Source organism: Drosophila biarmipes, chromosome 4 (genome assembly GCF_025231255.1).
Source record: "Drosophila biarmipes strain raj3 chromosome 4, RU_DBia_V1.1, whole genome shotgun sequence".
NCBI lineage: Eukaryota > Metazoa > Arthropoda > Insecta > Diptera > Drosophilidae > Drosophila > Drosophila biarmipes.
In genome coordinates, this window is record NC_066614.1 from 1,822,809 (window position 1) to 1,847,933 (window position 25,125).

The 25,125-nt window shown below is 37.9% G+C and overlaps 1 protein-coding gene across 7 annotated transcripts in view; it reads left to right on the forward strand.

Moving 5' to 3' along the window:
* Positions 1-25,125, forward strand: part of LOC108036684 (calcium-dependent secretion activator) — a 68,036-nt gene that overhangs the window by 25,857 nt on the left and 17,054 nt on the right. For all 7 annotated transcript variants that reach the window (XM_017112966.3, XM_050886951.1, XM_050886948.1 and 4 more), the window contains 4 exons: positions 14,024-14,160; positions 18,349-18,536; positions 18,598-18,887; positions 22,837-22,949. In XM_017112966.3, coding sequence (XP_016968455.1) covers positions 14,024-14,160; positions 18,349-18,536; positions 18,598-18,887; positions 22,837-22,949 — 728 coding nt within the window. The remainder of the gene's footprint in view (positions 1-14,023; positions 14,161-18,348; positions 18,537-18,597; positions 18,888-22,836; positions 22,950-25,125) is intronic.

Genomic DNA, 25,125 nt, shown 5'->3' on the forward strand with positions numbered 1-25,125 from the left:
TGTTTTCTATATTGAACTGTTTAGCATCGTCTAGAATTTTAAGGACTCTAAAATAACGATTTGATAAAAACTGACCAAATAAAATTTCCAATTCGAGAGGACCCCGAAAATCTTGCTTTGCGTATTACTTTTGAGGTGTCATTCGACGCGTATTTTAATTGAGAATAAAACGAGTTTGATAGCGGGGGAAATTATCTCCACCAGCCCCAACAGATCAAAATTTCTAAATTTTGACTTTTACACTTTCACCACTTTTTCTCCCACACCAATTCCTTTTTTTAAGTCTTGTTTTGCAATCCTTTTAGATTTGGCAATTATAATTATTAGGTGGCACTACAAACCGATTCGGGTTTGGGCCGACCTCAGCGTCTCCCTCAACGCGCCTTCTCCAATCGGAAATACCATCGGAGCTTTGGTCGTCCCCTTCTTCGTCGCCCGTAGTCGACCCTCGCTTCAAACACCTTCTGAGCTGGAGATTCTTCATGCATACGCACAACGTGGCCGAGCCAGCGCAGACGTTGTATCGTGATGCGCCGGACCACGTCCACGTCGTCGTACAACTCGTACAGCTTGTGGTTCATCCGAAAACGAAAGTCGTCCCCAATTCAAACAGGACCAAAGATCTTGCGAAGAATTTTTCTCTTGAACACAAGCGCTGCTGCATCCGTCTGTGATATTACCCATGCTTTTATGCCATATAATAGCATGGGTGGGATGAGTGTCTTGTAGAGTGTTAATATTGTTCGGCGAGAGAGGTCTCTATTGCACATTTGCTTATTCAGACCAAAGTAGCACCTATTGGCAAGTGTGATTCTTCGTCATTCTGCAAAGACGTATTAGCTTTGCAGGAATATCGAACTCAGACATGGTGGCATATAGGCGTTCCCTCGTCGGGCGATCGGATGCAGCTTTATAATCGACAAAGAGATGGTGTGTGTCAATGTTATTCTCGGGTTTTTTTTCCAGGATTTGGCGTAATGTGAAGATCTGGTCTATGGTGGACTTACCAGGTCTGAAGCCGCACTGTTAAGGTCCGATCAGTGTGCTTGTATACGGCTTCAGTCGTTCACATATTACGCTCGATAGGAAGTTGTATGAGATGGTAATCAGGCTGATTCCCTGGTAGTTGGCTCATATCTTCGGGTCACCTTTCTTCAGAACGGGACAAAGGACACTGAGATTCCAATCGTTGGACATGCTTTCTTCTAGCCATATTTTGCACAAGAGCTGATGCATGCACCTTATCACCTTCGCCGCCGGCCTTGAACAACTCTGCAGACAGTCCATCAGCACCGGCTGCTTTGTTGTTTTTGAGCCGCATTATAGCGACTCGGACCTCGTCATGGTTAGGTAGTGGTATATCCACATTGTCGTCGATTTGTGGTATCAGGTTGCTTCCTCCAATGGCGGGATTGGTGCCGTCATCGCCTGCTAGCAGCTTGGTGAAATGCTCCCTCCATAACCTCAGCGTGCACTGCGTATCCGTAAGCAGATTTCCCTTTTCATCCCGACAGTTAGATGCTCCGGTCTTAAAACCTTGTGTCAGACGGTTGACTTGTTGGTAGAATTTTCGAACATCATTCCTGTCTCGAGCACCTTAAGTTCCTCGCACTCTCGCTTTTCTTGCTCCCGTTTTTTCCGTCTGAAAAGTCGCCTCTCTTCCTTCCTTTTCTCCCTGTAACGTTCACACGTAGCTCGCGTTGCGCCAGACGGCAGCATTTTTCTGTGGGCGTCGTTTTTTGTTGCAGCTGCGACGCGAAACTCCTCGTCATACCATTGGTTCCGTGTGGGTGGGCGCTTGAACCCAATGGTTGTTTCAGCAGCAGCTCGCATGGAGTGGGATATGTGCGCCCAGAGTCCGCTGGCATCAACATGGAGAGGGATAGGTTGGTGGAGCAGTTCCGAAAGGTGAGTGGAGTACGCTATTGCTGTGCGTTGCGATCGCAGCCTATTGACGTCAAGCTTTCGTTGCGTGATGGGGCGTATGTTTTTCGCTCGGCATAGCCGTTGCGGATCTTGGCTGCGACAAGATAGTGGTCCGAGTCAATGTTGACTCCACGAAACGTACGCACGTCCATCACGCTTGAGGCATGCCTTCCGTCTATCACAACGTTATCAATCTGGTTGCGCGTCTTTTGATCAGGGGACAGCCATATGACCTTGTGGATGTCGAGGTTCCGAAATCTGGTGCTACTCACTACCATGTTTCGTGCCGTGGCGAAGTCAATCAGCCTGAGACCGTTGTTCGAGATGGTCTCATGGAGGCTGAATCGACCGACGGTGGGGTCAAAGATGCGTTCGCGACCGAGCTTTGCGTTGAAGTCCCGGAGGATAAACTTCACGTCGTGGTCTGGGTAGGGGTCGTATGTGTCCTCGAGTCTCGCGTATAATGCATCCTTAACAGCATCGTCCTTCTCCTCCGTCGGGGCGTGCGCGCAAATTATGCTAAAATTGAAAAACCTAGCTTTGACGCCGTTCACTCACTGGGGTGAAATTGATGACGTGGTGGCGAAGTCTCCAGCTTACTACAAATCCGCATCCAAATTCGCGCCTCTCCGCATGGCAACTGTAGTAGATATCGCAGTTTGCTCGCTTGGAGCAACCGACCCCGTTTGTCTTTTTTTTAAGTTTTAAACCAATTTTTTTCTGGGTGTAATAATTAGGTGTGGCTGACAACAACAACATACCAGCTAAGCGGCAACATACGCAGCTTGGCGATCGAGAGCAGAACATACTGCTCTGGTCAAAGATCCACCGCTCTCTACCTTATTAGCTGTAGACAAGCAATTTATACATGCTCCACGCCGCGTATGAACGCTAAGATATCTACAAAAGCTAATACTTTAAGGGGGTCGGAAACGTCTCCTTCACTCCGTTGCAAACTTCTGACTGAAGTCATTATACCCTCTACAAGGGTTTAAAAATAATTACAAGGGTGTTTCTATACCCTTATAGTAAAATGTTAAAAAATTATATCTTTGGTGTTTTTTAACATCTAACCTTCTACGCTTGGAAATAACATTTTATAATTAGTTTTGAATTTCTAATTAAATTTTATCAAAATCGGACGACTATATCATACAGCTGTCATACGAACGATTGGAAAATTGATGGCGAAATAATATGAAAAAATTATATCTCTGGTGTTTTAAACATATACCCTCCTAAACTTGGAAATAACATTTTTTAATTAGTTCTGAATTTCGAATTTAATTTTATGAAAACCCGACGACTGTATCATATATGTAGCTGTAACGATCGGAAAATTGGTGGGAAAATAATATGAAACAAATTATAGCTTTTGGGCTTTTTCACATATTATCTTATAATATTGGGAATATATAATAAAAATCGCACTACTCTAAAATATAGATGTAAAAAAAAATGGTCTAATAAAAACAATGAAATAATTTTTTTTTAATGTCACTGAAGTCAGCAGCACATGGTGTTACTTAAGTTGATTATTTCTTATAACTCCAAGGGTATACAAACTTCTGCTTGCCGAAGTTAACTTCCTTTCTTGTTTTTTTTAATTTTAAGAATTTCGATTTAAATTTTATGGAAATCGGACGACTTAAACATTTAACTGTCGAGGGAACGGTCAGAGAACTAATAATTTTTGTAATATCATTGAAACTGTTAAGAATCCTTAAAAATGTAATCGTTGATTGCCAGGGTATACAATCTGAGGCTTTCTGAAGCTAACTTCCTTTCTTGTTTTTTTTTATACCCTTGCAGACGGTATAATGATTTCAGTCAGAAATTTGCAACGCACTGAAGGAGACGTTTTCGACCCCATAAAATATATATATTCTTGATCAGCGTCACAAGGCGAGTAGATCTAGCACTGTCCGTCCGTTTTTACGCAAACTAGTCTCTCAGTTTTAAAGCTATCGGGCTGAAACTTTCCCAAAAGTCTTCTTTCTTCTTGCAGGTAGTATATAAGTCGGAACCAGTCGGATCGGACAACTATATCTTATAGCTCCCATAGAAACTATCGAGGAAAAAATTAACAAAAAATTATATCTTTAGTGTTTTTTAACATATACCTTTCTAAGCTTGGATATAACATTTTTAAATTGGTTCTGAATTTCGAATTAAATTCAATTTAAATCGGACGACTATATCATATAGCTCCCATAGGAACAATCGGAAAATTAGTGGTAAAATAATATTTAACACATAGCTTTCTAAGCTTGGATATAATATTTTTAAACTGGTTCTGAATTTCAAATTAAATTCAATTAAAATCGGACGACTATATCATATAGCTCCCATAGGAAAAATCGGAAAATTAGTGAGAAAATAATATTGAAAAATTACATCTTCGGTGGTTTTTAACTTATAACCTCCTACGCTGGGAAATAACATTTTTTATTTATTTATATTATATAGCTGTCATATGAACGATAGGAAAATAAGACGGAAAACATTTTTTAATTAGTTTTGAATTTCGAATTAAATTTTATTAAAATCGGACGATGTCAAGGAACGATCGGATAAATAAATGGAAACAAATTATAGCTATGGGGCTTTTTGACATATTATCTTATAATATTGGGAATATACATTTTTATATTTTTAAAAATTTCAAATTCAATTTAATAAAATTATTGATTATTTTTTATAACTGCAAGGGTATACAAACTTTGTCTTGCCGAAGTTAACTTCCTTTCTTGTTTTGTTTTTCTATTAATGGCCTATATAATAATATTGTTTGACATAATTTTCTAATATAATGGGAATATAATTCTTTATATTTTTAAGAACTTTTAATTAAAATTAATAAAACCCGGACGACTCTAGCATATAGTTGTCAAAGGAACGGTCAGAGAAATAATGATATAAATTCACATGGTGTTACTAACGTTGATTATTTCTTATATCTGCAAGGGTATGCAAACTTCGTCTTGCCGAAGTTAACTTCCTTTCTTGTTCTAAGCAAGTTTTTCCAAATTTGGTAAAACTAATGTTTTCTATATTGAACTGTTTAGCATCGTCTAGAATTTTAAGGACTCTAAAATAACGATTTGATAAAAACTGACCAAATAAAATTTCCAATTCGAGAGGACCCCGAAAATCTTGCTTTGCGTATTACTTTTGAGGTGTCATTCGACGCGTATTTAAATTGAGAATACAACGAGTTTGATAGCGGGGGAAATTATCTCCACCAGCCCCAACAGATCAAAATTTCTAAATTTTGACTTTTACACTTTCACCACTTTTTCTCCCACACCAATTCCTTTTTTTAAGTCTTGTTTTGCAATCCTTTTAGATTTGGCAATTATAATTATTAGGTGGCACTACAAACCGATTCGGGTTTGGGCCGACCTCAGCGTCTCCCTCAACGCGCCTTCTCCAATCGGAAATACCATCGGAGCTTTGGTCGTCCCCTTCTTCGTCGCCCGTAGTCGACCCTCGCTTCAAACACCTTCTGAGCTGGAGATTCTTCATGCATACGCACAACGTGGCCGAGCCAGCGCAGACGTTGTATCGTGATGCGCCGGACCACGTCCACGTCGTCGTACAACTCGTACAGCTTGTGGTTCATCCGAAAACGAAAGTCGTCCCCAATTCAAACAGGACCAAAGATCTTGCGAAGAATTTTTCTCTTGAACACAAGCGCTGCTGCATCCGTCTGTGATATTACCCATGCTTTTGCGCCATATAATAGCATGGGTGGGATGAGTGTCTTGTAGAGTGTTAATATTGTTCGGCGAGAGAGGTCTCTATTGCACATTTGCTTATTCAGACCAAAGTTGCACCTATTGGCAAGTGTGATTCTTCGTCATTCTGCAAAGACGTATTAGCTTTGCAGGAATATCGAACTCAGACATGGTGGCATATAGGCGTTCCCTCGTCGGGCGATCGGATGCAGCTTTATAATCGACAAAGAGATGGTGTGTGTCAATGTTATTCTCGGGTTTTTTTTCCAGGATTTGGCGTAATGTGAAGATCTGGTCTATGGTGGACTTACCAGGTCTGAAGCCGCACTGTTAAGGTCCGATCAGTGTGCTTGTATACGGCTTCAGTCGTTCACATATTACGCTCGATAGGAAGTTGTATGAGATGGTAATCAGGCTGATTCTCTGGTAGTTGGCTCATATCTTCGGGTCACCTTTCTTCAGAACGGGACAAAGGACACTGAGATTCCAATCGTTGGACATGCTTTCTTCTAGCCATATTTTGCACAAGAGCTGATGCATGCACCTTATCACCTTCGCCGCCGGCCTTGAACAACTCTGCAGACAGTCCATCAGCACCGGCTGCTTTGTTGTTTTTGAGCCGCATTATAGCGACTCGGACCTCGTCATGGTTAGGTAGTGGTATATCCACATTGTCGTCGATTTGTGGTATCAGGTTGCTTCCTCCAATGGCGGGATTGGTGCCGTCATCGCCTGCTAGCAGCTTGGTGAAATGCTCCCTCCATAACCTCAGCGTGCACTGCGTATCCGTAAGCAGATTTCCCTTTTCATCCCGACAGTTAGATGCTCCGGTCTTAAAACCTTGTGTCAGACGGTTGACTTGGTAGAATTTTCGAACATCATTCCTGTCTCGAGCACCTTAAGTTCCTCGCACTCTCGCTTTTCTTGCTCCCGTTTTTTCCGTCTGAAAAGTCGCCTCTCTTCCTTCCTTTTCTCCCTGTAACGTTCACACGTAGCTCGCGTTGCGCCAGACGGCAGCATTTTTCTGTGGGCGTCGTTTTTTGTTGCAGCTGCGACGCGAAACTCCTCGTCATACCATTGGTTCCGTGTGGGTGGGCGCTTGAACCCAATGGTTGTTTCAGCAGCAGCTCGCATGGAGTGGGATATGTGCGCCCAGAGTCCGCTGGCATCAACATGGAGAGGGATAGGTTGGTGGAGCAGTTCCGAAAGGTGAGTGGAGTACGCTATTGCTGTGCGTTGCGATCGCAGCCTATTGAGGTCAAGCTTTCGTTGCGTGATCAGGGGACAGCCATATGACCTTGTGGATGTCGAGGTTCCGAAATCTGGTGCTACTCACTACCATGTTTCGTGCCGTGGCGAAGTCAATCAGCCTGAGACCGTTGTTCGAGATGGTCTCATGGAGGCTGAATCGACCGACGGTGGGGTCAAAGATGCGTTCGCGACCGAGCTTTGCGTTGAAGTCCCGGAGGATAAACTTCACGTCGTGGTCTGGGTAGGGGTCGTATGTGTCCTCGAGTCTCGCGTATAATGCATCCTTAAGAGCATCGTCCTTCTCCTCCGTCGGGGCGTGCGCGCAAATTATGCTAAAATTGAAAAACCTAGCTTTGACGCCGTTCACTCACTGGGGTGAAATTGATGACGTGGTGGCGAAGTCTCCAGCTTACTACAAATCCGCATCCAAATTCGCGCCTCTCCGCATGGCAACTGTAGTAGATATCGCAGTTTGCTCGCTTGGAGCAACCGACCCCGTTTGTCTTTTTTTTTAAGTTTTAAACCAATTTTTTTCTGGGTGTAATAATTAGGTGTGGCTGACAACAACAACATACCAGCTAAGCGGCAACATACGCAGCTTGGCGATCGAGAGCAGAACATACTGCTCTGGTCAAAGATCCACCGCTCTCTACCTTATTAGCTGTAGACAAGCAATTTATACATGCTCCACGCCGCGTATGAACGCTAAGATATATACAAAAGCTAATACTTTAAGGGGGTCGGAAACGTCTCCTTCACTCCGTTGCAAACTTCTGACTGAAGTCATTATACCCTCTACAAGGGTTTAAAAATAATTACAAGGGTGTTTCTATACCCTTATAGTAAAATGTTAAAAAATTATATCTTTGGTGTTTTTTAACATCTAACCTTCTACGCTTGGAAATAACATTTTATAATTAGTTTTGAATTTCTAATTAAATTTTATCAAAATCGGACGACTATATCATACAGCTGTCATACGAACGATTGGAAAATTGATGGCGAAATAATATGAAAAAATTATATCTCTGGTGTTTTAAACATATACCCTCCTAAACTTGGAAATAACATTTTTTAATTAGTTCTGAATTTCGAATTTAATTTTATGAAAACCCGACGACTGTATCATATATGTAGCTGTAACGATCGGAAAATTGGTGGGAAAATAATATGAAACAAATTATAGCTTTTGGGCTTTTTCACATATTATCTTATAATATTGGGAATATATAATAAAAATCGCACTACTCTAAAATATAGATGTAAAAAAAAATGGTCTAATAAAAACAATGAAATAATTTTTTTTTAATGTCACTGAAGTCAGCAGCACATGGTGTTACTTAAGTTGATTATTTCTTATAACTCCAAGGGTATACAAACTTCTGCTTGCCGAAGTTAACTTCCTTTCTTGTTTTTTATAATTTTAAGAATTTCGATTTAAATTTTATGGAAATCGGACGACTTAAACATTTAACTGTCAAGGGAACGGTCAGAGAACTAATAATTTTTGTAATATCATTGAAACTGTTAAGAATCCTTAAAAATGTAATCGTTGATTGCCAGGGTATACAATCTGAGGCTTTCTGAAGCTAACTTCCTTTCTTGTTTTTTTTTATACCCTTGCAGACGGTATAATGATTTCAGTCAGAAGTTTGCAACGCACTGAAGGAGACGTTTTCGACCCCATAAAATATATATATTCTTGATCAGCGTCACAAGGCGAGTAGATCTAGATCCGTTTCTACGCAAACTAGTCTCTCAGTTTTAAAGCTATCGGGCTGAAACTTTCCCAAAAGTCTTCTTTCTTCTTGCAGGTAGTATATAAGTCGGAACCAGTCGGATCGGACAACTATATCTTATAGCTCCCATAGAAACTATCGAGGAAAAAATTAACAAAAAATTATATCTTTAGTGTTTTTTAACATATACCTTTCTAAGCTTGGATATAACATTTTTAAATTGGTTCTGAATTTCGAATTAAATTCAATTTAAATCGGACGACTATATCATATAGCTCCCATAGGAACAATCGGAAAATTAGTGGTAAAATAATATTTAACACATAGCTTTCTAAGCTTGGATATAATATTTTTAAACTGGTTCTGAATTTCAAATTAAATTCAATTAAAATCGGACGACTATATCATATAGCTCCCATAGGAAAAATCGGAAAATTAGTGAGAAAATAATATTGAAAAATTACATCTTCGGTGGTTTTTAACTTATAACCTCCTACGCTGGGAAATAACATTTTTTATTTATTTATATTATATAGCTGTCATATGAACGATAGGAAAATAAGACGGAAAACATTTTTTAATTAGTTTTGAATTTCGAATTAAATTTTATTAAAATCGGACGATGTCAAGGAACGATCGGATAAATAAATGGAAACAAATTATAGCTATGGGGCTTTTTGACATATTATCTTATAATATTGGGAATATACATTTTTATATTTTTAAAAATTTCAAATTCAATTTAATAAAATTATTGATTATTTTTTATAACTGCAAGGGTATACAAACTTTGTCTTGCCGAAGTTAACTTCCGTTCTTGTTTTGTTTTTCTATTAATGGCCTATATAATAATATTGTTTGACATAATTTTCTAATATAATGGGAATATAATTCTTTATATTTTTAAGAACTTTTAATTAAAATTAATAAAACCCGGACGACTCTAGCATATAGTTGTCAAAGGAACGGTCAGAGAAATAATGATATAAATTCACATGGTGTTACTAACGTTGATTATTTCTTATATCTGCAAGGGTATGCAAACTTCGTCTTGCCGAAGTTAACTTCCTTTCTTGTTCTAAGCAAGTTTTTCCAAATGTTTTCTATATTGAACTGTTTAGCATCGTCTAGAATTTTAAGGACTCTAAAATAACGATTTGATAAAAACTGACCAAATAAAATTTCCAATTCGAGAGGACCCCGAAAATCTTGCTTTGCGTATTACTTTTGAGGTGTCATTCGACGCGTATTTTAATTGAGAATAAAACGAGTTTGATAGCGGGGGAAATTATCTCCACCAGCCCCAACAGATCAAAATTTCTAAATTTTGACTTTTACACTTTCACCACTTTTTCTCCCACACCAATTCCTTTTTTTAAGTCTTGTTTTGCAATCCTTTTAGATTTGGCAATTATAATTATTAGGTGGCACTACAAACCGATTCGGGTTTGGGCCGACCTCAGCGTCTCCCTCAACGCGCCTTCTCCAATCGGAAATACCATCGGAGCTTTGGTCGTCCCCTTCTTCGTCGCCCGTAGTCGACCCTCGCTTCAAACACCTTCTGAGCTGGAGATTCTTCATGCATACGCACAACGTGGCCGAGCCAGCGCAGACGTTGTATCGTGATGCGCCGGACCACGTCCACGTCGTCGTACAACTCGTACAGCTTGTGGTTCATCCGAAAACGAAAGTCGTCCCCAATTCAAACAGGACCAAAGATCTTGCGAAGAATTTTTCTCTTGAACACAAGCGCTGCTGCATCCGTCTGTGATATTACCCATGCTTTTGCGCCATATAATAGCATGGGTGGGATGAGTGTCTTGTAGAGTGTTAATATTGTTCGGCGAGAGAGGTCTCTATTGCACATTTGCTTATTCAGACCAAAGTAGCACCTATTGGCAAGTGTGATTCTTCGTCATTCTGCAAAGACGTATTAGCTTTGCAGGAATATCGAACTCAGACATGGTGGCATATAGGCGTTCCCTCGTCGGGCGATCGGATGCAGCTTTATAATCGACAAAGAGATGGTGTGTGTCAATGTTATTCTCGGGTTTTTTTTCCAGGATTTGGCGTAATGTGAAGATCTGGTCTATGGTGGACTTACCAGGTCTGAAGCCGCACTGTTAAGGTCCGATCAGTGTGCTTGTATACGGCTTCAGTCGTTCACATATTACGCTCGATAGGAAGTTGTATGAGATGGTAATCAGGCTGATTCCCTGGTAGTTGGCTCATATCTTCGGGTCACCTTTCTTCAGAACGGGACAAAGGACACTGAGATTCCAATCGTTGGACATGCTTTCTTCTAGCCATATTTTGCACAAGAGCTGATGCATGCACCTTATCACCTTCGCCGCCGGCCTTGAACAACTCTGCAGACAGTCCATCAGCACCGGCTGCTTTGTTGTTTTTGAGCCGCATTATAGCGACTCGGACCTCGTCATGGTTAGGTAGTGGTATATCCACATTGTCGTCGATTTGTGGTATCAGGTTGCTTCCTCCAATGGCGGGATTGGTGCCGTCATCGCCTGCTAGCAGCTTGGTGAAATGCTCCCTCCATAACCTCAGCGTGCACTACGTATCCGTAAGCAGATTTCCCTTTTCATCCCGACAGTTAGATGCTCCGGTCTTAAAACCTTGTGTCAGACGGTTGACTTGGTAGAATTTTCGAACATCATTCCTGTCTCGAGCACCTTAAGTTCCTCGCACTCTCGCTTTTCTTGCTCCCGTTTTTTCCGTCTGAAAAGTCGCCTCTCTTCCTTCCTTTTCTCCCTGTAACGTTCACACGTAGCTCGCGTTGCGCCAGACGGCAGCATTTTTCTGTGGGCGTCGTTTTTTGTTGCAGCTGCGACGCGAAACTCCTCGTCATACCATTGGTTCCGTGTGGGTGGGCGCTTGAACCCAATGGTTGTTTCAGCAGCAGCTCGCATGGAGTGGGATATGTGCGCCCAGAGTCCGCTGGCATCAACATGGAGAGGGATAGGTTGGTGGAGCAGTTCCGAAAGGTGAGTGGAGTACGCTATTGCTGTGCGTTGCGATCGCAGCCTATTGACGTCAAGCTTTCGTTGCGTGATCAGGGGACAGCCATATGACCTTGGGGATGTCGAGGTTCCGAAATCTGGTGCTACTCACTACCATGTTTCGTGCCGTGGCGAAGTCAATCAGCCTGAGACCGTTGTTCGAGATGGTCTCATGGAGGCTGAATCGACCGACGGTGGGGTCAAAGATGCGTTCGCGACCGAGCTTTGCGTTGAAGTCCCGGAGGATAAACTTCACGTCGTGGTCTGGGTAGGGGTCGTATGTGTCCTCGAGTCTCGCGTATAATGCATCCTTAAGAGCATCGTCATTCTCCTCCGTCGGGGCGTGCGCGCAAATTATGCTAAAATTGAAAAACCTAGCTTTGACGCCGTTCACTCACTGGGGTGAAATTGATGACGTGGTGGCGAAGTCTCCAGCTTACTACAAATCCGCATCCAAATTCGCGCCTCTCCGCATGGCAACTGTAGTAGATATCGCAGTTTGCTCGCTTGGAGCAACCGACCCCGTTTGTCTTTTTTATAAGTTTCAAACCAATTTTTTTCTGGGTGTAATAATTAGGTGTGGCTGACAACAACAACATACCAGCTAAGCGGCAACATACGCAGCTTGGCGATCGAGAGCAGAACATACTGCTCTGGTCAAAGATCCACCGCTCTCTACCTTATTAGCTGTAGACAAGCAATTTATACATGCTCCACGCCGCGTATGAACGCTAAGATATCTACAAAAGCTAATACTTTAAGGGGGTCGGAAACGTCTCCTTCACTCCGTTGCAAACTTCTGACCGAAGTCATTATACCCTCTACAAGGGTTTAAAAATAATTACAAGGGTGTTTCTATACCCTTATAGTAAAATGTTAAAAAATTATATCTTTGGTGTTTTTTAACATCTAACCTTCTACGCTTGGAAATAACATTTTATAATTAGTTTTGAATTTCTAATTAAATTTTATCAAAATCGGACGACTATATCATAAATATGTAAAAAAAAATGGTCTAATAAAAACAATGAAATAATTTTTTTTAATGTCACTGAAGTCAGCAGCACATGGTGTTACTTAAGTTGATTATTTCTTATAACTCCAAGGGTATACAAACTTCTGCTTGCCGAAGTTAACTTCCTTTCTTGTTTTTTATAATTTTAAGAATTTCGATTTAAATTTTATGGAAATCGGACGACTTAAACATTTAACTGTCAAGGGAACGGTCAGAGAACTAATAATTTTTGTAATATCATTGAAACTGTTAAGAATCCTTAAAAATGTAATCGTTGATTGCCAGGGTATACAATCTGAGGCTTTCTGAAGCTAACTTCCTTTCTTGTTTTTTTTATACCCTTGCAGACGGTATAATGATTTCAGTCAGAAGTTTGCAACGCACTGAAGGAGACGTTTTCGACCCCATAAAATATATATATTCTTGATCAGCGTCACAAGGCGAGTAGATCTAGCACTGTCCGTCCGTTTTTACGCAAACTAGTCTCTCAGTTTTAAAGCTATCGGGCTGAAACTTTCCCAAAAGTCTTCTTTCTTCTTGCAGGTAGTATATAAGTCGGAACCAGTCGGATCGGACAACTATATCTTATAGCTCCCATAGAAACTATCGAGGAAAAAATTAACAAAAAATTATATCTTTAGTGTTTTTTAACATATACCTTTCTAAGCTTGGATATAACATTTTTAAATTGGTTCTGAATTTCGAATTAAATTCAATTAAAATCGGACGACTATATCATATAGCTCCCATAGGAACAATCGGAAAATTAGTGGTAAAATAATATTTAACACATAGCTTTCTAAGCTTGGATATAATATTTTTAAACTGGTTCTGAATTTCAAATTAAATTCAATTAAAATCGGACGACTATATCATATAGCTCCCATAGGAAAAATCGGAAAATTAGTGAGAAAATAATATTGAAAAATTACATCTTCGGTGGTTTTTAACTTATAACCTCCTACGCTGGGAAATAACATTTTTTATTTATTTATATTATATAGCTGTCATATGAACGATAGGAAAATAAGACGGAAAACATTTTTTAATTAGTTTTGAATTTCGAATTAAATTTTATTAAAATCGGACGATGTCAAGGAACGATCGGATAAATAAATGGAAACAAATTATAGCTATGGGGCTTTTTGACATATTATCTTATAATATTGGGAATATACATTTTTATATTTTTAAAAGTTTCAAATTCAATTTAATAAAATTATTGATTATTTTTTATAACTGCAAGGGTATACAAACTTTGTCTTGCCGAAGTTAACTTCCTTTCTTGTTTTGTTTTTCTATTAATGGCCTATATAATAAATATTTATATTATAGATGCAGACAAAGCACGGAAACACGGGATGGAGGATTTTATAAGCACAGATCCTTGCACATTTGATCATGCTACTCTTTTCAAAACGTTACAAAACCTCACACTGGAGTATAGGCTTAACGACCCCTATGCTTCTTTGGTAAGTTAACCTAACTCTAATTTACATAGACGTGTAAACATTTTATGGGGCGGATGCAGGGAAAGAGAAATGGAATTGAGCTTAGTTTGAGCTAAAGTAGGTTAGCTGCTATTTGATATAGTGTAGTATACCTTTTCGTAGAGGTAGGAAGTCGAATTCAAAAATAAATTACATGCTTATATACTATTTCGAACACGAAAGTTTAGTCATATGAAAATTGGCTCGAGATGTAGAAGGTTAGTGAACTGTCTTTTCAACAGCACAAGGTTTTTGAAAAATTTGCTAAATTTATAATAAGCAAAGCGATATTGTAAGGCGCCACCTACCACTTTTTAAATATATGGTAATGTGGGCGGCAGACAGATTAAAGCGATATGGCCGTTTGTAAGCATATAAGGTAATATGGCCGTTTGTAAGCGTTAGAGTGGCTGTATCACGTTTTTTTTTAAGTCAATCGATATTGATGACACACAGTTTTGGGCGGTTTGTGGGAGTTAGAGTAGGCGTGGCAAAATGGTTCAATCGATAGGTATCGATGAGACCAATACATTTCAATTCAAATTGGTTTCTAGCATAAGAGCTGACACTCTACTGAAAAAAACTTCCGCTGCGCGGGAAGGGAAGGAATTTGCCTGCCTCTTCTCTTCTGGGTTTTTAAGTTCCCAGATCTCAGCGCTCGTACGAATAGACGGACATGGCTAGATCGACACGACTAGGCTCCTGATCAATGAATATATATACTTTTGGGGTCGAAAACGCTTCCCTTTGCTTGTAACATTCTTTCCAACAAGTCTAGTATACCCTTTTACTCTACTAGTAACGGGTAGGCTAAAGTTTCTATCCTCTTGCAGGTCAATCCCATGGAGGCAATGTGTGTACAGAACTTTTGGACTAAAAATGAATTAGAGAATTATGAACATATTGTTCTATTTTAATTATTTCACGTATACGAGGTGTGTTCAAAAAGTAAGGTGACTTTTCAAATTCGCGGTACACTCTTCCCTAACATCTGTACCAAGTTTCAATTGAATCCCCTTTTTTGTTTAGTTGTGAGAGGCGTAAAGGTAACAAGTTGTTTTGCGTGCTCAGCGATTTTTCGCTATCAAAAAATATGGATCAAAGGATTTGCATCAAATTTTGTGTAAAAAATAAAATTAAGTGCTCCGAAACACTTGAAATGATGACAGTGGCATACGGTGAAACTTTTCTGAGTAAAAAAAATGTTTACAAGTGGTACAAACAACTGATGAAAACGTTTAAGCAGTGAAGAAAATTGTTTTGGAAAATCGTCGAATCACTATCAGAGAAGTTGCTGAAGATGTCGGCATATCGCTCGTGACATGAAATTTTTTCAAACGTTTTGGGCCTGAGTCGTGTGTCAGGGAAGCTAGTTCCAAAATTGCTGAATTTTGACCAAAAGAACCGTCGCATGAGCATCACTCAAGAGCTGTTGGATGACGTCAACGACGCCCAGATTTACTCAAAAGGGTCACAACTGGTGACGAATCATTGGTATATGGTTATGATATCGAAACCAAAGCCCAATCGTCACAATAGGAGAGACAAGACCGAAAAAAGCACGCCAAGTTCGATCAAATGTCAATGTTTTGATCACTGTATTCTTCGATTACCATGGCGTGGTGCATCAGGAGTTCTTACCATATGGTCGTACAGTCAATAAACCGTTTGAGAGAAGCAATACGAAAGAAATATCCAGAATTGTGGAAAAAGAATTCATGGCTTTTGCATCACGATAATGCCCCTGCTCACTCATCCTTGCTTGTGAGAGATTTTTTGGCCAAGAGCAACACCACAATAATGCCTCAGCCACCATATTCACCGAATTTGGCCCCATGTGACTTTTTCTTGTTCCCAAAACTAAAGAGACCTATGAAAGGACGGAGATTTGCAACGATTGAAGAGATAAAGACTGCATCGCTGGAAGAACTCAAGGCTATACCGAAAAGTGCTTATGGGAAGTGCTTTGAGGATTGGAAAAACCGTTGGCATAAGTGTATTGTATCTGAGGGGGATTACTTTGAAGGGGATAACATTAATATTGATAAATAAATTAATATTTTTTCTTGAAAATACAAAGTCATCTTACTTTTTGAACACACCTCGTATGTTAACCAAATACGGAATTTTAATTTTTTTTAAAGCCTGAAGTATTAAAATAATGGAGTACTCAAGAGTTGAAACTGGTTTGCCACAACACAAAAGTTACATTTTGCTATAAATAAATAAATAATTACTCGACAAAGATCCCACTTTTTGGAAAAAAAAAAAAAATATTTTCCCGAGTATTTAAGATAATAGTTATAGATATAGTACTCACATCGACGAAGACCTAACCATAGGAGTGAGAGAGGGCTGCTTTTCGCAGGGTCTGTTTTTGACCGCGGTACTCAAATGAACTAAGGAAATACCAGAAAACTAAGGAAATACCAGAAATATCATATTTAGCGATTAAATTTCGATTGACGCTGTTAGTCGTGGCCCAAATAAGAAATGGAATCTTTGACTGTGTTTGTGCGGAATCGGTTTGGAAACCAAAATGTAACAATGAAAGAAAAAAAAAGAAAAACCCCCTCCAACAAACGTGTGTCCGTCTATCATGGCTATATCGACTCGCCTTGTGATCTTGATTTCAGTCAGAAGTTTGCAACGCAGTGAAGGAGACGTTTCCGACCCCATAAAGTATATATATTCTTGATCAGCGTCACAAGACGAGTCGGTCTATCCATGTCCGTCTGTCCGTCCGTTTCTCGCAAACTAGTCTCTCAGTTTTAAAGCTATCGGGCTGAAACTTTCCCAAAAGTCTTCTTTCTATTGCAGGTAGTATATAAGTCGGAACCAGCCGGATTGGACAACTATATCTTATAGCTCCCATAGGAGCAATCGGGGAAAAATAATATAAAAATTATTTTATATTATTCGTGTTTTTTAATATATACTTTTCTAAGCTTGGATATAACATTTTTAAATTAGTTCTGAATTTCGAATTCAATTTTATCAAAATCGGACGACTATATCATATAGCTCCCATAGGAACAATCGGAAAATTAGTGGTAAAATAATATTGAAAAATTATATCTTCGGTGTTTTTTAACTTTTAACCTTCTACGCTTAGAAATATCATTTTTTAATTAGTTTTGAATTTTGAATTTAATTTTATTAAAATCGGACGACTATATCATATAGCTGCCATAGGAACGATCGAAAAATTAGTAGAAAAACATGAAATAAAAATTATATTTGTATTTTTAACATATAACCTTATAAGCTTGAAAATAACATTTTTTATTAGTTCTGAATTTCGAAATTAATTTTATTAAAATCGGACGACTATATCATATAGCTGTCATAGGAACGATCGGATAATTGGTGGGAAATAATGTGAAACAAATTATAGCTTTTTGACATATTATCTTATAATATTGGGAATATAATTTTTTATAACTTGAAGAAGTTCTAATTCAATTTAATAAAAATCGGATTAATCTAACATATAGATGTCAAAAAAATGGTCTGAAAAAAATATTGATGCTAGTGATGCTGATCAAGAATATATATAATTTATATATTTATTTATATATTTTATATTTTATATTTATATAATTTATTTATATACCATCTTCAAAGTAATAAAAACAAAAGAATCATTTGAATGATCTTTAAACCAAAAACTTCTGATAATAACTTTATATGTTGGAAGTGCGATCGTCACAAAATGTTTACCTCGTTGAGTTTGCTTGATTCCAAATCAACCGTAGTTTTGTTTTTTTTTTTTTTAAATGCTGTTTATTGTCATTCAAACTTAAAAGACATACAAAATTATTACAAATATTTATCTAGAGCGTCATGGCACCAAAAAAGGTGATTTACGGTAAACATCATAGCACAATACAGAGTTAAATGAAACATACAAATTAGACCGCGCTTAAAAGATAATAGAACTCCGCTGGTATCGTCGAAGCATCGATTACTAAAAAACAGCTGTTAAAAAGTTTTAAGCAAATAACGATGCAAGAGTGCGCAGGGGCGTGTTGTGTCTTGTTGTACAGCCGCTTTGCTGTTTACATAATCTTCCTCGCAATCCCTTTTAAATAAAAAAGTCTACCTGATAGTGAAGGCAATATTTAAGGAGTTCCTCATAATATTGACAATTTCCTTTTTCTTTTTTAGGGATGGTTTAGTCCTGGTCAAGTTTTCGTGTTGGACGAATATTGCGCTCGCTATGGTGTGCGGGGATGCTACCGACATTTATGCTACCTTTCTGATTTACTGGATCGTGCAGAAAAGCAACACATGATAGATCCAACACTAATTCACTATTCATTTGCGTTTTGCGCAAGCCACGTTCACGGAAATCGGTAACAAAGATTTATAAAATTAAGATTCAAGAAAATAAATAATTATAATAAACATTTACAGACCTGATGGGGTAGGAAGCATTACGCATGAGGAAAAGGAAAAATTTTCTGAAATCAAAGAACGCCTACGTCAGTTACTGGAGTTTCAAATAACCAATTTTAGATACTGTTTTCCTTTCGGTCGCCCCGAAGGCGCTCTTAAAGCGACATTATCTTTACTAGAGAGAGTGCTAATGAAAGACATTGTTACCCCTGTTCCACCTGAAGAAGTTCGTCAAATGATTAAAAAAAGTTTAGAGACGGCAGCGCTTGTAAATTACACCCGTCTCTCCAATAAAGCTAAGATTGAAGGTAAGTTCTTGCCCTTTTTTATATTTTGATAAATATAAGGAACATAACGACATCATATAAACACTCGTTATGGATGATCTTTCGTTTAGCTAATACCTTTCTGACTATGAACAAAGTAGCCAGAATATTTGAATACCAAAATTTGAAATTCAGCTCTTGACCAATAGAACCGCGGCTACGATCCCTGTCTCTTTTGACCAATATTTAATTATAAAGACTACAAAATACCCGTTACGCAGCTTTATGGAGCAAAAGGAAAATGGAGATATAAAAGCGGAAAAGCGATATTTTAGGGCACCACCCACCGTCTATTTCAGTAGATGTTATATGGGCGGCAGACAGATTTAAGCGTTTTAACCGTTTGTGGGCGTTAGAGCGGGCGAGGCACCCCTGAAACAAACTAGCGCTGCGCAGGAAGCCCAGGAAGCATGCCAGCTTTGGTTGTTCTAGCTTTTATAGTTTCCGAGATTTCAGCGTTTATACAGACAGACGGACATGGCTAGATCGACTCGGCTAGTGACCCTGATCAAGAATATATATACTTTAATGGGTCGGAAACTCTTCCTCCTAACTGCTACATACTTTCCGATGAATCTAGTGCACCCTGTATACGTGTATAAACCACCAATATACCAATATGATTGTAGCAAATTAAATCTGTCGTTCCGTGTTGAGGATATTTGTTTCATGTTATTTTTCACCAATTTACGATCGTTCCTATAATAGCTATAGGATATAGTCGTCCGATTTTGATAAAATTTAATTCGAAATTTAGAACTAATGAAAAATTGTTATTTTCAAGCTTAAAAGGTTATATGTTCAATAACACCAAAGATATAATTTTTTTTTTAATTTTTTCCCCGATAGTTCCTATGGGAGCTATAAGATATAGTTGTCCGATCCGACTGGTTCCGACTTATATACTACCTGCAATATAAAGAAGACTTTTGTGAAAGTTTCAGCCCGATAGCCTTAAAACTGAGAGACTAGTTTGCGTAGAAACGGACGTACAGACGGACGGACAGACGGACATGGCTAGATCGACTCGTCTTGTGACGCTGATCAAGAAACGTCTTCTTCACTGCGTTGCAAACTACTGACTGAAAGCATTATACCCTCTGCAAGGGTATAAAAAAACATTTGTAGGTGATATATTTTCGAGCGAACTTTATTTGTATTATTGGTTAACTTAAGGTCTACACATGGTTACATGAGTGTTCAAATGATATCTCGTTGTGGCTTCGTCTGACCTTGCAAACAAATGGGATGTTTATTCCAGCGAAGCCTGATTCGCTTTGAGAAATCAGACTTCCACTCTACGTGCTCGGGTTTGATGTTAAATGAGCTTAGAAAAGTATCTCAGTGCTTTACCTTTTCTTTAATCTACCTACGATTTGATACTGAAAGTGCAAGCGAAAACCAGGCGATATATGATAGCATGAACATTTCTTGGTTTATGATTTATGATTAAGATTTAAACCAACCATTAAAAAACTACTTTTTGTCTAAAACATGATTTTTTATTTCTATGAAAAAACAAGGAAGGAGTGTCTCGCCTATCAGATACCCGTTTCTCAGATTAAACCTCCACCCACCCGATATTTCAATATATGGTATGTAGGCGGCAGACAGATTTAAGCGTTTTGACCTTTGCGCGTGTTATAGTGAGCGTTACGATTTTTTACAGTTCAATCAATAGGTATTGATGAGAAGAATACATTTCAGTTAAAATTGTTTTCTAGCATGATTGGTATTGATGAGACAAGATTCAGATTCAGTATAGGACAGATCAAGAATATATATTTTTTGTGGGGTCGGAATCGCTTTACCTGTTATATACTTTCCAACAAATCAGTATGCTCTACGAATAATGGGTATAATAAAAAATTTAAAATTGAATATTTTTTAGCAATATGCCAGAAGTTTGTCAATAAAGTTTGTGTTTGTGTTTTATTACTTGATAAAATTTTATTTTGTTTAAATTTTTTAAGGTGAGAACTCATTGTTATCCGATTTTTATTTTGGTCAATCGATAGGCATTTACATATTTGCCTTATGGGGTCGGGCACTTTTCTTTCTACCAGTTAGGTACATTTCCCGAATACAATATACACTTCTTAATCTACAAGTAAACAAAATATTACGAAGCTTTATTTTTTCTTCACTTTTTGTTGTTCTTTCTTATAGAAGCTGTAGGATAGGTTCGATCCGGCTCGTTACGACTTATATACTACCTGCATTAGAAATAAGAATTTTACACGAAAGCTCTAAAAGTGAAAGATAAGTTTGCTTAAGACGGACAAAGACGGACAATTGCTTTTCAGTACTGACCAATGTAAGATGTAAAAAGTATTTGTATATGGTATATGTCTATAGTTTTAATAAATAAATAGTTTTGCCAATATTTTCAATACTAAGTAAATAAAAAAGGTTTCAAAACACTTCATAGGGGAATGACGTGAACATTTTTTAGTATGAGAGGCCCCCTCTGTATATTCCCTTCACTTCCAAAGTAAAAGTTTTCCGGGGAAAACCTCTCGGAATTTTGAGGGGACATGTCCTGGCGCACGGGGGATTTCCCTGGCACGCCGCATAGCAAAAATGTATGGGATGTCAGTTTTTTCTTAGGGCAAAATGTACAGTACATTTTTTCGAAGTCCCCCAGGATTTCCCCTGTACCTTTTTCTCATTTTTCCAGGCACTTTTCCGTTCAAGGGACACGTGCCAGGGAAATCCTATCGGAATTTCAAAATTTTTCCAAGCACTTTCCTGTACACGGGAAACGTCCCAGGGAAAGCCTATCGGAAAGGTCCCAGGGAAATCCCGTCGGATATTCGTGAGTTTTCCAGGGACTTTCCCGTGCAAGGAACACGTCTCAGGGAAATCCCGTCGGAAATTATTGAAGTTTGAATACCCTTGCAGACATAAGAAATAATCAACTTTAGTAAATCATTTTTTCATATTATTTTACCACTACTTTTCCGATTGTTCCTGTGGGAGCTATATGATATAGTCGTCCGATTTTGATAAAATTTAATTCAATTTTCAGAACTAATTAAAAAATGTTATTTCCAAGCTTAGAAGGTTATATGTTAAAAAACTCCGAAGGCATAATTTTTTTTAATTTTTTCCCCGATAGTTCCTATGGGAGCTATAAGATATAGTTATCCGATCCCGCTGGTTCCGACTTATATACTACCTGCAATAGAAAGAAGACTATTGGGAAAGCTTCAGCCCGATAGTTTTAAAACTGAGAGACTAGTTTGCGTAGAAACGGACGGACAGACGGCCGGACAGACGGACATGGCTAGATTGACTCGTCCTGTGATGCTGATCAAGAATATATATACTTTATGGGGTCGGAAACGTCTCCTTCACAGCGTTGCAAACTTCTGACTGAAATCGATACGGACGGCTGCAGTTTCCAGTTTCTCTAATTCTTTTTTTCAATTTTTATACCTTCGCATAAAGTATTGTGACTATTTTTTTAGCAACGCCATCATGTATTGGGAATCTGTTTCAACAAAAATATGTTGGATTAGAGTAATTCGAAATGCCGGCAGACATCGGTTTGTTGTGTTCTTTTATGGAACATGTAGGTGGTGTAACTTAAGTTTGTAAGGGACTTTTACTCAGGAATGTCCTAATATTATGGAAAACTAGAAATGTGTATATATGTGTATTCATAATATCGCTTAAATACTTGTACTTGTACTTGTGTACTTGTATTTCATTAGTGGAAATACAAACAAAAAAAAAAAAGAATATTAAATGTTTGTTTTAAAAAGCTATGGTTCGGTTTCACTTAAAAAAAATATTGGGGGCCGAAAAGACTTTCGTTTTGGGCCGGATGGACCTGGTCTAAACTTTTCATTTAATTTTCAAATATTTAGTTTAATTTATGTATAATACCATTGTATTTAACTTAAATATACTTTTTTATTCACAGAGGATTTGCGAGGAGAGGTTATTGTTCCGCCCCCAAAAAAACTAGAGGACCTAATTCACTTAGCAGAACTTTGTGTTGATCTGTTGCAACAAAATGAAGAGCACTATGGAGAAGTAAGTTTTAGTATTGTTATAAAAGTACTTTGTTTGCACTTGCCTTTCATTACGAAATTATTTAAAAAAAAATTATAAATACACATATTTTTCTGTAATTTATTTTTATGTGGTTTCCTTCAAGATAATAATTTTGTAAATATTATTCCAAAGAATTTTTTCAAAGTCCGAATAGTAAATAGCAAGTTCGGACTCGTTATACGCGTTACTCGTAGAGTAAAAGGGTAAAGTAGGTTGATCGTAAAGTAAGTAACAGTTGGAAAGAAGCGTTTCCGTCCCAATATAGTATAGATATTCTTGTTTGGGATTTGGCATGGAGATTCTTGGGCATTCGCAGCGCAAGTTTATTTAAACCGGTTGTCACACCCACTCTAACACAAACAAGCGACCATAACATGTCTGGCGCCCACACTTCTAAATATTTTGAAAAGCTTTAAAGTGTATTGTGTTAATATTATTAATACCCATATACATGTTAAAAATGATTTAATAGGAGGATTCACTTAAAAGGTGCAACCAAATATGTTTAATATTTTGCAAAGTCAATTGAGATGCAGCAAATCATCTGTTTTCACTAATACGGTGATGTAGGCTTAGCGACGCAGGGATGCACTAGGTGGCGCTAAAGGTGTTCTGGTAAAAAAAGATTTGCCCGAAGAATTTTATTACATTTCCTCTCGCACTTTTTTAACTGAGTAACGGGTATCTTATAGTCGATGCCATTGACTATAGCGTTTTCCCTTGTTTTTTATTCTTTCATTCTCTTGTTTGTTGTAACTTAACTTATATGTCGTACTTTAATCTATAAACACATATTTCTAGTTTTATTTCTTAAAGTTATATTTCCCTGCAATTGTTGTCTATATTTTTAATGTGTATAATAGAATGCTAAGTGTTGTTACTTAAGAATGACTATTACTAAACGCATCTATTATTATAGTATTAAATGTTGGTGTCGTCTTTTTCTGGTTAGGCCTCTCCAAGTGTTACACAAAAGAAAAAACTTTTTTACAATTTATTTTATTATTATATTATTTATTTAAATTAATCAAGCTTGATGACCAAAACTTCATATGATTGGCTTTAGCTTTTGTCTGTCTTGGTTTATGTTATTTTAATTAAGGCTTTTCAATTATCTTTTACATTTTAAACTTTATTGATGCTTACCATTAACCATGACTATATAAGGCATTGTATTAACGGCAAAGGTGGTTTTCATTCATTTTGACAATTGTTAATTGATTTATTCTAGTTTTAAGAACAGGGGAGAGGTCTGTACTAAAAACCTAAGCATCAGTAAGCCGAAGTTTTTAATAGGCTTTTAGATTACATGATTTAATCTTTCAAAAATCTTATTGTATATATATTACCTCGGGGTTGCTTTATATGCAAGTATTAATTTTTCATATTAGTTGATGTTTAATGTCTATAACTGCTTCATTAGAATTTAAAAACTGGTATTTTTTAACCTGTACAATCTTTCGTTTTTTATATAACGACAACGTTCCAACGGGTATGAAAAGTAAAATCCTTTTTATACCCGTTACTTATTGAGTAAAAGTGTATGCTAAACTCGTCGGAAAGTGTGAAACAGGTAGAAGGAAGCGTTTCCGACCACAGAGAGGAGAAGTGGTACTGTCATACAGATTCCTAGGCTTTATACGCAGCGGGAGATTGTTTCAACTCGTTGTCACGCCTTTTATGACCACAAACCCCGAAAAACTGTGGTGGCTACAGTTTTTTTTGCTAGAAAAAAATATCAACTGAAATGTATTTGTCTTCATTGACCTAAAAAGAATTTGGCGGTTTTTCTTATTTTTCTTAAAATCATTCTTAGTTGCTAAACAAAATTGGTTCAGTAACATCGATTTGCCACCATCACAGTAGTCACAGTGGTATATTTTGTTTATAATTAAGCATTTTCAGACGCTTCCTCAAATTTAACCCGTTAATAAGTCATAAGCAAATACAATTTTCCTTTTGGCAAAGGCCTACTGTCTAAGTAGGAAGAAACGGTGAGAAAATTAAACCTTATGGAAGATTAGTTTCCGAAAATGCGAGTACGTAAAAAAGAACACAAAAACGCAAACCACAAGAGTGTAATGAAAACCTTAGCACGCCTGTATGTTCAAGGAAAATCCGACAATGTTAACAAACTCACTTCCAAGTGGAAACA